Genomic DNA, 14,900 nt, shown 5'->3' on the forward strand with positions numbered 1-14,900 from the left:
TTTTCAGCAGTATTTATTAAGCTTTTAAAATATTGAATACCAACTTGTTTTTCTGCACGAAGTATCATTACATTTTTTATTAGTTTATACATAAATGGTAAATATTGCAGGTGCTATTCGATTAATTTCTAGAAGACTCGAGATATTACACAATGGAATATGGGGCACAGTTTGCGATGACTATTTTGACGATGTTGATGCTCGTGTAGCTTGTAGACAACTTGGCTACAAGTAAGTATCTTTTTTTCAGAATGTTGTTATTTAGGTTTCCTTTCGTATATTCATGAGCCTCTCACAATGCCTTCACATTCGTATATCCCTAGACAGAGATACATATTGTAACTTCATTCAACATTTGGACTGTTCCTTTTATGTCTAAGAAGAGACGGTCGGTTATTCTGCCTTAGAGCTATAATAAAGCAAAACATTTTATTTTCTTGGGCTAAAACCGGGCCTTAATGCCCCTACTCCTTTCATAGAAAGATATATTGGCCGCATGAATATATGGAGGAAAATGAATAAAATAAGGGAGACCTTTTCTATTCATTTTAATATATACAGAAGCCGAGATTAAAAGATGCACCTGTTGAGTTTTATAAACACAAACTTATTTTTAACGTAGTTAAGAAACATATATAAAAAGATGTGGTATGAGTGCATGTCAGACGACAACTCTCAATCCAAGTCACAATTTGTAAAATTAAACTGCAATACGTCAAAGTACGACTTTTCACACGGAGCCTTGGCTCACAACGAACAGCAAACAACTGCCTTTTAATGAGGTACAATAAATGTAAACTAATTGATTGAATGAATAGATTAATTTTTAAATTTAATCAATTTAACAGTACACATTATCTAAATTATTAATTATTGTCTTTTTTTATTAATATTAATTTGATTTCGAAAAATTAAACACATATAGCTATGGGAACATAGTATCTTAAGTACTGTCAATACCGTTTACCTATATTTTTGCATTGCATATTTTCATGCGTTCCTCAAACCGTTTATGACGTTTTAGGCTAAATACGTTGGAGGTTTGCTAATTGATTTCTGTGTCTGGAAGATCATGAGTTCCTTAATTGTAGTTATATGCTTTGCAATAGCTTTTGGTTATTCGAGTATTTTTATTTCATGTCTCTATATCTAATGTTTGCATGCTAGTTGTTTAGTGTGTATCATGTCGTTCTTTTGAGTTAAGGATGTACTTAGGTGAGGTTTTGGAATTTGTGCCAAATGTTCGGACTCCTTGGTGTTTTTCCATACAATACAATGTAAAATATTTTGCCCCATAACACCCATTTATTTTTTCATATAAGACTTAATAGCTCATGAAAGGTCATTTACCAAAATTTTAAAAGATTCTTGATTTTCTTTCTTTTGTTTTGAGACCCAAATAATACCAATGCAAATATAAGGTAAAAGTACGAGTCAGCCTTTTCCCGCCATATTTAAAATCTCAAATATCTCGAAAAGGAGGTCCATGACCTATCAATATTTTTAGCTTATCTTTATCCTTAATTGATGCCTTACCAGCTTATAGTATCAATTTTAATTTCTTAATTTCTTAATTTTTACCTTACCTCACCTCAGTACATGCTAAAAACAATAGTTACATTTTGTTCTAATGTTGTGCTGTTATTGTGAGTTTATGACAGCAGAAATTTGGGATGCAATCTGATGAATCATGTGATGAATAAAAATTCATGAGATAAATAAATTTTCTCTCATAAAAATGACTTGTCAATAACAAATATTCCAGTATATTGTTAAAATCTCATGTGAGACTGGGTTAAAACTAAGAGACGTATCTAACCGACTAAAACAGTTCGTACATCAAGCAATTAAATTGAAAATGGAAATGGGGAATGTGTCAAAGAGACACCAATCCGACCATAGAGCATACAACAGACGAAGGTAACCATTGAGTCTTTAATGTAGCGAGAAACTCCAGCACCCGGAGGCGTCCTTCAGCTGGCCCCTAAACAACATGGAAACTAAATGCATGTATATGTAAGTTCATTGAAAATCTTTCCCAATATCTAATAATTTATTACAACTAAAGATGCTACTGGTCTTATTGAAACATTATTAAACATATAATATGCTTTTTTGAATGCATATATATGCTCCTTGACAGTGTTGTTCCATAAATGTCCTACATGCATATCAGGTTTCTTTTTGAAAAAAAAAACGCTCATCAACGCCAATTACTGAAATGTCATGTTATAAGGAGATTTCGATGATCTGTCATTTATATAAATAGTTATATTGATAGCGATTAAATAACGATGGAGTTGAAGTACAATGTATAACATATCTTACACCGTTATGTCTTTGAAAAAAAGGCGTTAACCTATATTGTTATAACTTTAACGACAAGACTGATACTTAATATAAGACGTTTGAAGACTTTAACCAATAGTAAACAACAAAATAAGAAGAATCTTCATTTTCAAAAAAGCAGCCTACTCATTCATTTTCCGAAGCTAAGTTTTATTCGTTTTAAAGCCAGTTGTATGATACTTTTGCCTTTTTTAATAGGTAGATTAAATGGAAAACGAAATTTTTAAAAAGCATATTTATCCCGAGGCGTTTTCCAAATCAAGGTACTAGGTGTAGTAAAATTATCAGTTTTGATTTCAATAAATATTACGACATTTTCATTCTTAAAGTACTGGAATTACCTTGGACTCCGATGTAGATGACGGCACTGGTAAGATATGGCTTGATGATATGAATTGCACTGGAAAAGAACGCGAATTGTCTGATTGTCAAAATAGTGGATGGGGACAGGAAAACTGTGGGCACAGCGAAGACGTAGGAATTGAATGTCTGGACTCACTTGATGATGGTTAGCATTTATATTTTATACATGCATGCTACGATCCCGGAATTAATTGAATTAAATTGGATTACACAATTACAGACATTCGTCTACCCTATTGGTGTAAATGATAATATCATGGAAATTGAAAATATATCAAGAATCGATTATAATTCACATTTTAGATATCGTGTCATCCCCTAAATATCACTAGCCCAGTATTTTGCACTTCGGTGTTGACATTGATATCAGTTATATGGTCATTTTTATAAATTAACTCTTTGCAAAATTATGAATTATTCGAAAAACTAAGGATTTTCGTATCCAGGCATAAATTACTTTAGCCGTATTTCTCTCATTTTTGGGGGAATTTTGGGTCGGCAATGCTCTTCAACTTTGTACCTGTTTGGCTTTCAAACTTTCTTGTTCTGAGCTACATTGATGAGTACATAAAGACGAAATGCGTGTCATGCATTCCATTCTCAATTGTATATCAATTTATAAGCCTAGTACATTTGATAACTACTAAAACTGTTTGTAAAAAACGTTCTCAAGGGCGTAAAATAAACTGCAATCAATGAAAATTTCGTACCTACACTACAACGGCAGACATTATCTGTTAACCAAACTCTGTTCTGAACCTATGAATAAATTACACCACATTTTAGTGGAATGCAACCAAATTCCATATTGCAGTTCTACGTATGAAATCTTCTAAATCATAATTGCATATTGTTACTCTAAATTATTTGCTATGTAATACAGGTTTTGATTTGATACTATTGTCGGTATTTTTAATGATCAATATGTTAAAGAACAAATTCCTGGCTATTGTTATAATACTGAACGTCCTCCTATTTGTTATGTTTATAAAAAATGTGTACACATTACACCATACACCATTACCCATTCTGTCTACACGATCCGAAATTACCAATAATGCAATTAAATTTCATAGAAAGCGTGCGACTACAAAGTTATTTGTTTGTTTAAAAAAACGACTTTTGATAACAATATTGTAAATTAATGTATACAATTAAGAACTGTTTAAAAAGGAGGCTGCAGATCTACTAGATACTAAAGGAATATTCAAACTGCCAAAAATGACGTTAAGACAAATTATATAATCAAATTCTAAACAACACTTAAAGAAAACTAAAGACTGATCTATACGAGCCTAATTAAAAACCAGTGGTTATCTTAAAGAGGAGCGAACGATACCAGGGGGACAGTCAAACTCATAAATCGAAAATAAACTGACAACACTTTGGTTAAAAATAAAAAAGACAAGCAGATAAATAATAGTACACATGCCACAACATAGAAAACTAAAGACTAAGCAACATGAACCCCACCAAAAACTGGGGGAGATCTCAGGTGCTCCGGAAGGGTAAGCAGATCCTGTAAATAGTCTAATATGTCCTTCAACGGCTTGCAGATACCTTCAGTCTGAAAACAAGGCTTACAAAGTTTGAATCAATCTATATTTTCTTTCTCATATGCTTGGATATGATTAAATACAAAAGCTACATGCAAGCAAGTGTCGTTTGATAGTGTGGCTCGAGTTTTTCTCGTTTCTCGTTTTTATATTGATTAGACCTCAAGGCCATAATTAAACTAATCGAAAGATTATGTTTTTCTTCCTCATATATAATTTAACCACAATCCCTTACGTTAGGGGTTAGTATTAATCAATCATTAATTATACAAGAAGTACATGATATGTTTGATGCAAATCACTGATTTTAGTTTAACTATCTTATTTTCGATGCAAAGACTCTATAAGTGAATCCTCTATACATCATGTGGTTACATTTCGTTTGCTTGCAATGAGTTTATTCATTTATGTTCATTATTTCAGGTCATATTCGATTAACTTCTGGAATGATTAACATAATTCACAACGGAACATGGGGCACCGTCTGCGATGACAGCTTTGACAATATTGATGCTCAAGTGGCTTGTAGACAACTTGGCTACAAGTAAGTATTCTTTTTCATAATGTCAAAATTTTTAATTGTCTGTCACAAAGTCTTCAAGCTCGGTTCGGTTTGTCACACTTTAAATTAGATGTTTACTATAAATCTGTTTTTAAATTTTTTCGTTTAGCCTCATTTCTAACAGCCTTTATATTGCCTGAACAGATAAGTACTATTTTATAGTCTACACGATACTAAATTTATCGCGGTAAATTAATCTGACAGTTAATTGAAAGACTTAACAACTCTTTACATGGCTGATACACTACACACGCAGACATTTTGTTCTGCAATAAAAATAGTGAGAGGATTTTCTGGTTGTGCTTGAGTGGAGTAATTGTCACCACTTTAAAAGGTATGTGCATTTCTAAATTGCAATTTTCTAATTCAACATAATATTGAACATCGGAGAATGCTATGCTGTGGTGAGTATTTAAACGAAGAGATACATGTATGATTTTCTGTTGTACATGGAGTTAAACTCCTACAAAATCAGTTGCCCTACGAGAAATTGCCTAAAAAAGTGACATTTAAATTTTGAAATGGTTCTATAAACAGAACTACAAGTTCGTATTTAGTTTATTATTCGGTCAATGGTTGAATGTCGTTTTGGTCGGCATGTACGCTGTCCGGTGTTGATAGACGTCTTAAAAAATCTAAAAACTACAAATTTTCATAATTTCATGCATGAGGGGACGTCAAATCATATTTTTATATTTAAAAAGTTATCAAATGTACCAGGATTATAATTTGATACACCAGACGTGCGTTTCATCTACATAAGACTCATCAGTGACGCTCAGATCAAAATAGTTATAAAGCCAAACAAGTACAAAGTTGAAGAGCATTGAAGACCAAAAATTCCAAAAAGTTGTGCCAAATACGGCTAAGGTAATCTATTCCTGGGATAAGAAAACCCTTAGCTTTTCGAAAAATTCAAAGTTTTGTAAACAGGAAATTTATAAAAATTACCACATAATTGATATTCATGTCATCACTGACGTGCTGACTACTAGGCTGGTGATACCCTCGGGACGAAACGTCCACCAGCAGTGGCATCGACCCAGTGATGTAAAAAGTTAAAAATGTACCAGGATTATAATTTAATACGCCAGACGCGCGTTTCGTCTATATAAGACTCATCAGTGACGCTCAGATCAAAATAGTTAGAAAGCCAAACAAGTACATAGTTGAAGAGCATTGAGGACCAAAAATTCCAAAAAGTTGTGCCAAATACGGCTAAGGTAATCTATTCCTGGGATAAGAAAATCCGAAGTTTTTCGAAAAATTCAAAGTTTAGTAAACAGGAAATTTATAGAAATGACCACACAATTGATATTCATGTCAACACCGAAGTGCTGACTAATGGGCTGGTGATACCCTCGGGGACGAAACGTCCACCAACAGTGGCATCGACCGCGTGGTGTAAAAAGTTATCAACTGTACCAGGATTATAATTTAATACGCCAGACGCGCGTTTCGTCTATATAAGACTCATCAGTGACGCTCAGATCAAAATAGATATAACAAGCCAAACAAGTACAAAGTTGAAAAGCATTGAGGACCAAAAATTCCAAAAAATTGTGCCAAATACGGCTAAGGTAATTCCTGGGATAAGAAAATCCAAAGTTTTTCGAAAAATTCAAAGTTTAGTAAACAGGAAATTTATAGAAATTACCACATAATTGATATTCATGTCAACACCGAAGTGCTGACTACTGGGCTGGTGAAACCCTCGGAGACGAAACGTCCATCAACAGTGGCATCGACCGCGTGGTGTAAAAAATACCAGGATTATAATTAAATACGCCAGACGCGCGTTAAGTTTACATAAAACTCATCAGTGACGCTCAGATCAAAATAGGTATAACAAGCCAAACAAGTACAAAGTTGAAGAGCATTGAAGACCAAAAATTTGGGTTGAAGTGAGGAATTAAAGTAATGAAAAAAAATTTAGTTGGTGTTTTATACCGGCCCACAAACTCAAATTCTAATATATGGGACTTTTTTAGTGAGTCCGTAGATACAGCATTTGATTGTGATTTGCAAATTTTCCTTTGTGGTGATTTCAATTGCGATATGATGTCAAACACAAGTTACTTAATCGTTTAAACTTAGAAAATGTTGTTTGGGAGCCTACCAACATTACAACCCAAACTGGAACTTTATTGATTTATGTGTGACTAATCGCAAGAACTTAATTAAATCAGTAACAGTTCTTACACCGATATAGTTCTCATTCTCCTGTTTCAGTCGAAATTTCATTTAAAACTTTAAACAACACTCGTTTAAAAGACAAATTCGTGATTTTAAGCGTGCAGATTATGAAGGTCATAAAAACCAGTTGATGCTACTGACTGGGATGATGTTGTTTTAAATTTAAATAATATAAATGATGTTTATGTGAACTTTGTCAAAACATTCGAAAGTACTGTAAATAGATATATACCTACTAAAACTATTACAGTAAGACCAAATGATAAACCTTTTATGAACAATTTGATAAGAAACAAGATAAGACATCGTAAGGGAATTAACCAAACAACTTTAAACAATCCAGATCACTGGAAAAAATTTAGAGAAATTCGTAATGAAATTATCAGTTTAGTTAGAAGATCAGAGATCAATTTGCTAATATAGCTAATATTGGTACAGAACCAGAAATGCATGATAATAATGAGCCTACGTCATGTCATTTAAATAAATTTGTCGTCACTGAGAAAGAAATTTTAGATCAGTTTCAAATTTTGAATGTTAACAAATAAGCTGGACCTGACGGTATCAGTCCTAGAATTTTGAAAGAGGTTGCTAGCTCTATTTCTAAACCATTAACTAAGTAACTTAATATGTCTCTATCAGTTAAACAGGTTCCATTGTTCTGGAAAATTGCACATATTAATCCTGTTTTTAAAAGGAGAAGGTAGTCCATATTCAGCTCTAAACTATCGTCCAATATCTGTTACTAGTATTGCTTGTAAGATTATGGAAAAAGTTCTATTTAGACACTTGTATTATTATATGAGGAGTAATAACCTTTTGTCAAAGTTTCAATCTGGATTCCAGCCAGATGACTCTACTGTTAATCAGTTAATTGAAATATATCATAAAATCATTAGTAATATGGATAGTGGGAGGGATGTAAGGTTTGTATTTTGTGATGTATCTAGAGCTTTCGATAAAGTTAGGCATAAAGGACTTTTATTTAAATCTGGCATAAATGATCAGCTCTTATCTTGGATAGAAAGATATCTTTCAGGTCGTCAACAAAAGGTAGTTTCAGAAGGCTTTTTGTCAACTCTAAGAAGTATATATGCAGGTGTCTCCTAGGGATCAGTTTTAGGACCCCGTTCTGTTTCTTATTTATATAAATGATATAGTAAATGACATTGCTAATGATATAAGACTTATTTTTGCAGATGACACCTCTTAATTTGTTATAGTAGTTGATGATCCTGCTGTAGCACCTGCTTCTTTGACTGATGACTTGGATGTTATCTCAAATTGGTCAAAATCATGGGCTGTTCAATTTAACTTTAAGAAAACTAGAAATATTGTATTCACTAGAAGGGAAAGGGAGCACCCACCTGGTTTTTTTTTAGGATAAAGGGTGGAAGAGGTTTAGAAAATAGATATTCAATGTCATCTTGGGATAACATTTCAGTCATCAGCTTCATGTAACTCACATATTGATATTATTTATATAAAAAAAGCATGCTCTCGTCTATCTGTGCTTCGTCAAGTTAAGCATTTATTAGATAGGAGTTCACTTATACGTATTTATTATTATTTTGTTAGACCTATATTAGAGTATGGTGATGTTGTAGGGGGCAATTGCTCCCAGCACGAGTCGGAGCTTCTTGAAAATATTCAGATAGAAGCCGCTAGAATTATTACAGGTTTACGACGTTATTCCTCCAGACAAAAACTTTATATTGAATTTGCTTTAGAAACTCTGAAGAATAGACGTAAAAAACATAAGCTTATACTATTCTATAAAATATTAAATGGGATGACAACTGCATACTTATATGAGTTAGTCCAGCCATATCTTCCCAGGCAAACCCCTCATACTTTGAGGAATGAAAATAATACCTTTCAACCGCCTCCTGCTAGAACTAGCTCTTATTCTAATAGTTTCATTCCTTCCACTATAAGCTTTGGAATAGTCTTCCTTTGAGTTTACAAAAATACCCAAGTTTGAGCATATTTAGAAGTGGACTGGAAAAGTTTTATAGGACTGATGATATATATAAACCTTTCAACTATGAGATAAGGAAACTTAATATAAGTCATTGTCAACAGAAATAATGCTAGCAACCTAAAATCTCCTTTGTTTAATCAGTTCTTATCCGAGAACACTGTTTGTGCAAACTGTAATCACCCTGTTGAGGATAACAAATATTTCTTTTGTATTTGCCCTTAGTACAATGATGTAAGACAGATCCTTCTTGATTCCAGTAACTCCATTGCTGATAATGTTGATATGAATATTGAATTATTACTTTTTGGAAACAGATTATTTTCATATGATATGAATATTGCTATTTTTAAATCTGTTCAGAAATATATCAGTGACACTCAACATGTGTTTGAAACTTATTTTTTGTTTCATTTAGTTTTATCGTGTCCGTCTGTTCAGCTTCAGGTTATATTTTTCGGTCGAGGTAGTTTTTGATGAAATTGAAGTCCAAACTACTTGACATAGTCTTCTTTCTATAAAAAACAGTTTAACCAATAAATTGCAAATCTGTCTGCAAATTTGCACGTTTTGGCAAATAATTGGTCTAGTTTTTTTGTATTAAATATATACTGGGCTGATAGGGAAAATTTTAATTTTCACTTGTAACAGGGAAACAAAATCGTTTACACGAGTTTTTGATTTTATTTTTCTTAAAACATATTATAAAACCAATCTTTCAACAATTTATTCCAAAATTCTATCTCATAGCTTTTTTTTATGCACACAAATGTCTTTCTTCAGAAACAATCCTATCAAATTTAGGCAACTTTCAACAACTCCAAGCTTGGATTAAAAGATATGATTTCACGTCCCCTCACGAATTAACGATGTCCTCAATTAGAACCGATCCCTTCACGCATGAAATAATGAAAGTTTGTAGATTTTAGATTGATAAAGACGTCTATCAACACCGGACTGTGTACATGCCGACCAAAACGACATTCAAACCCATTTAACGAAAAAAGAATCGAACTTGTAGGTCTTCTGTTAATAGAAACATTTCAAAATTTAAATGTCACATGTTTAGGCAATTTCTCGTAGGGCAACTGATTTTGTAGAAGTTTTACTCCTTGTACAACAGTAAATCATACATGTGTCTCTTCGTTAAAATATTAACAACAGCAAAGCATTCTCTGATTTTCAATATTTTGATCAGTTGAAATAAAAACTTGCGATTTAGAAATGTACATACCTTTTGAAGCGGTGACAATTACTCCACTCAAGCACAACCGGGAAATCCTCTCATCGTTTTCATTGCAGAAACAAAAGTTCTGCGTTTGTAGAATACCAGCTGTGTTTAATGATTTATTGATTAACCATTAAAGAACTGTTTCGATCAAAATAACCGTTTAAGTTAAAAGTTTGATAACTAGTGATAATGATGATAGCAAATCTGATAATTAAGATCTTTGTCCTTCCCTTCGCCTATATCATCCTGTTCATTCGCACCTTAATGCTTGTTTTACGGCTTAAAATGTACCAATGACTACAGAAAAGTTACATACGACGTCACAATGTGCGAGGAGACGTCATCAGCTTCCTTTTAACAAGCTTAACCACCTTGCTGCCAATTGTTTTTTAGGGTTGCATTTCATATGCCAAAAAAATACGACCCCTCGACGTTTGTGACGTGACATGCCAAACAATGACGCCATTTGATATATGACGTCATGTCAAAATGACTGTTACATTTGTAAGACATTGTAGAAACATATCTCATGAAATGGAAAATCCCAAATAGAGAGTAATGGCATTTTTTATACTGACTTATACATCATACACATGGAGCAAATAATGCAAGTTATAATAATTTAAATTTATCCCTCTTGCTGTCTATTTTTTTCTCTTGCTTTATCGAGCCAAAAGCATCTTGACGTTTCATATCCGTGACGTTGCAACACTTGTGTAGAGCAGCGCTTTCCTGCCGTTCATATGTTTTCCCCGCGTCAATGTAGCCGTGATTATCAAAAGCGATGTAAAAGTAATTCTATGAAAGTCATTGCTATAGGATAGTTATAAACGATGTTTTTAATACTACATCATTTAAAATTTCAATTTTTAACCTTGAAATATAGTATCTTTCTTGTCTTTAAAATAATGGAAACAATATACTCAAAAATGAAAATAATATACTCATTGCTACTAACTTTATAAGCGCTTTTGTTTCATCTTTGTGAATTGAAATGCATAACTGATTCTAACCACCTCTAAAATACTAAAATATATACACATGGAAAAAAGTATTGCAACACCTTAATTTTTTAAAATTTGAAAAATCAGCCTCTTTTTTTGGATGAAATATAATAAAATATGTGTATAATATTACTGAAACATAGTTTATGATAACATTGGCATTGAAACGAACAAAAAATGTTTGAAAACAAATAATTTATATAACCACAATTTTAATACCAAAATGGAGTGTTTTTTGTACAAAAAAATGCATTTTACAACTTTTACTGTAGTCGAACTTTACAATGTCAGACATTTCAAAATTAATCCTTAGATGACTGTTCATATCATGGTTGATCGTTATAAGCCAAAGAATTAGTACTTTGTGCGCAGCCTCCATTCAAACGGATAACCGCATCTAAACGTCTTCTGATTCCTGCCATAAATCGACTAATTTGTTGCTAAGGTAGCAGCAACCATTTCTGATGAAGGGCATTGTTTATTTCATGATGTGTTTGAACTGGGGTGTCCTTTCGCTCACTTTCCGCCCAATAGTGTCCCACATATGCTCGATATGGTTGAAATCCGGGCTACGATCGTGCCAAGGAAGATGAACCGAATTCCATTTAAACATTGAATCTTCCTCCACGATGCTAATTTCCAACTTTGGCGAGCTCTGCACTACATTGGATACGGAAAACTGTTATATACTTGTTGTTCGATTATCTTAGCAAACCTTGTCGTAATTGATAAATACCGTAAAAAATCTTAAAATAATTATATAAACAATACAACGGCACCCAATGAAGAAAAATATTGTTTTTACAAATAAGAGTAAATTAAAACTCCGAGCAGCCGATTCCTTGAACTACTTCTTGTAGTAAAGAATCAAATGTGTCAGATTAAAATTTTCATTCCAAGACTTGCATTTTTGTTTCGGTAGGCGTGGAAAGAATTTGTATAACCGTTTTTATCCATATTCATTTCCTTTACTTTTTAATCAGGATTATTATTATTTTGTTGAGAACTTATTGCTTATATTGTAAAAAAATACGACTTTAAAAAAAAAACACCAGAAAAACGAGGTAAGACATTCTCTAAACTCATTTTCTACGGTCTACAAGTGAACCTGAATCAATTATAATTCATTCTCATTTCTATGATGAAGAACGCACTGTATTAATTGGCATACACGAAATTTGTTTCGGAATCTGTTGATTGATAAGTTGTTTTCTTTTAAACGTCCGGTGGCAAGTATTTCATGCAATATTAAGGTCGTCTGAAATTCAATGTACAATAAATATGCTGCTCAATGGGTCTTACAAAGTTAAATATATGTTATGAATGACTGAAAATTGAGGTTGCCACTGGCAGATGATATGTAGGATAGGAAGAGAAATCATTGGGTCCTTATTTAACATCCCCATATTCGAATGTAAATAAACCTTCTTTTTTTTTTAGATATTAAGATATCTGCAGATATAAAACTGATATTAATTAGAATGAAATTTCGTATGGCAATACAAGTATATCTAGTAACATTTATGTACCTTCACAAAAAATTCTAAGCATAGAAATCAATCGTTGTATTTGAGTCCTAAAGGAATTTTTCAATTCTCTCAAATAAAGCGTGTATTGCGAATAATAATATAAGCGTAATCAAGTAATACTATAACAGTTACCCTTATATAGAAATTGTTATTTGATTTATTCGGATTCAAAGTTTTTTTTCTTCTTTTTAACGAATTTCTCAAAAGTTTGCAACATTTTACATGAATAAAACGAACTACATAATTAGTAAACAAGTTAAATAAATTGAAATATAGAACTAACAAGTTTATGATCCTGTTTCATTTGTTTAAAGTATACAAAACACGCATTTTATTCATTTTGCTTTAATCCCGCCAAAATCGTCCTTTTGGTGCCTTCTTTTGACGTTGTCAGTGCCCCTCAGTACTGTGACATTACCATGGACCTTTGACTTTCTACACAATCAACAAGATTTGTGTGTAGAAGCCATAAATGTCCTTATGGCAGCAAGAGGGTTAACCTGATTTGAATACGTATTTCTATCACTTGATAGAGTCTTCAAAATGCAGAACCCTAATTTTTATTTTCAATTTAGAAAAAAAAAATGTGTGCCTACTAACAAGTCTGAACATTTTTTAGTCATGGGTTTTGCTAGTATTTGACACCATCAATGCAAACAAAACGTTTTAAAATCACGCAGAAATATCAAAACAGCTGGTTTCGATTATATCTTTTTATCTGTAATTTCTTCATCAAAATGACGCTAATAATGGATCTTCTCATAACAGATCATATATAAAGCTTTAAAAAGACAGTTCTCACTTGCAGTAGTTCAATAATTATCATTGAATGTAAATTAACACAGGATCAGTAATCAATTATTTTTTTCGGGTCATAAATTTTAATTTTAATTTTAGATCTAATTATTATACACAAAACAATGTTTGTTAGATATATCTTAAACAAACATTAACAATATTCTGTGTTTTCACAGTGATATCATAGCATATTTCTTCTTATTATTATTTTAGCAATGGTATCTTCGTAGGAAGTAAAGTGAGATCTAAAAAAGGAATAATGTGGCTTAACAATGTAGATTGCAGTGGAAACGAAAACAAACTAGTCGATTGCACGCATTCCGGATGGGGTGTTGAAGACTGTTTTCGCGCCGAGAATGTAAAGATTAAATGCAACAATCATAGTGAAGGTACACAGTAGAACTTTCGGTGCCTACATTTTCTATGAAATGATAAAGTTGCCTTGGCAAATGGTCCAAATGGTTCAAAGTCAATTTATATTATCGGCTGAATTAAAAAAAATCTTTTTAAAATGAAATTTAATCTATAATTAGTTATAATACACGCCTCATCAACGTCACTACATTCTAAACTGATTTTGTGTAATTTTTCCGATCCCTTTTAATTTGTTTAAAAGTACATTTGAATAGATATGTGTAGTAGGACTTTCGTTTTCAATCTCATGCACTGTGAATTTTTCTCTTATTTTTGGGTGATACTGACAAAAGCAATATCAAAATGAGATTCAAGATATAATATTAACTAAACAAAATATAAGTGGCATGCTGTACGTTCTGATAACATGTTAGACGTACTTACTTAATTATTTCGAAATTGTCTAAAAAGAATATGAATTATATCTGAAACATAAATGTATAAGTAGACTGACATTGTAGGTAAATAAATTATTTACAATTGTTATTTAAAACAGTTTCAACAATAAACATAAAAAACAACGTGTTGACAGCAAGACTAGATCATTTACCTGATTTTTTTTTATTTATTTGCTGGATTCTGCATAAATGTATACTTGCCTTGGCCCGTATGCATGACGCTACTTAGTAAACACTTAAGTAAAGGAAACTCCGTTTTTTAACCTATCTGATATGCATAAAAAATCTTAAACTAAATAATGCCTTACTAAAATTTTAGTTGTTTAAAATCGTGCCCACAAAACGTAAGTGTTATGCATAAAATCCCTTAAACTAAAAAAAACGCCTAAGATTTCACTTAAGTCTGAGTCTATAGAGCTTTTAAGACCTACTCACAAGCGGATTGAAGGGGAACAAGAACCTCCTTTTTGTTGGAATAATTTTTTATTGCATAAATGAACATTTCTGGATCCGCCACTG

General features: G+C 32.3%; 1 protein-coding gene across 1 annotated transcript; it reads left to right on the forward strand.

Annotated features, from left to right (window-relative positions):
- The first annotated feature begins 94 nt into the window (after positions 1-94).
- LOC143058112 (neurotrypsin-like) lies at positions 95-13,969 on the forward strand. The gene is made up of 4 exons (XM_076231575.1): positions 95-231; positions 2,679-2,857; positions 4,692-4,812; positions 13,783-13,969. The coding sequence occupies exons 1-4, from the start codon at positions 95-97 to the stop codon at positions 13,967-13,969; spliced, it is 624 nt and encodes a 207-aa protein (XP_076087690.1).
- The last annotated feature ends 931 nt before the right edge of the window (positions 13,970-14,900 follow it).

Source organism: Mytilus galloprovincialis, chromosome 14 (genome assembly GCF_965363235.1).
Source record: "Mytilus galloprovincialis chromosome 14, xbMytGall1.hap1.1, whole genome shotgun sequence".
NCBI lineage: Eukaryota > Metazoa > Mollusca > Bivalvia > Mytilida > Mytilidae > Mytilus > Mytilus galloprovincialis.

What these genes read in the sequence shown, in the direction of transcription:
- LOC143058112 (XM_076231575.1), top strand. Translation starts at nt 95, where the DNA reads ATGGTAAATATTGCAGGTGCTATTCGATTAATTTCTAGAAGACTCGAG. An exon ending in TGTAGACAACTTGGCTACAA is followed by an intron (nt 232 to 2,678) that starts GTAAGTATCTTT and finishes TCATTCTTAAAG; the next exon opens with TACTGGAATTACCTTGGACT. An exon ending in TCTGGACTCACTTGATGATG is followed by an intron (nt 2,858 to 4,691) that starts GTTAGCATTTAT and finishes TCATTATTTCAG; the next exon opens with GTCATATTCGATTAACTTCT.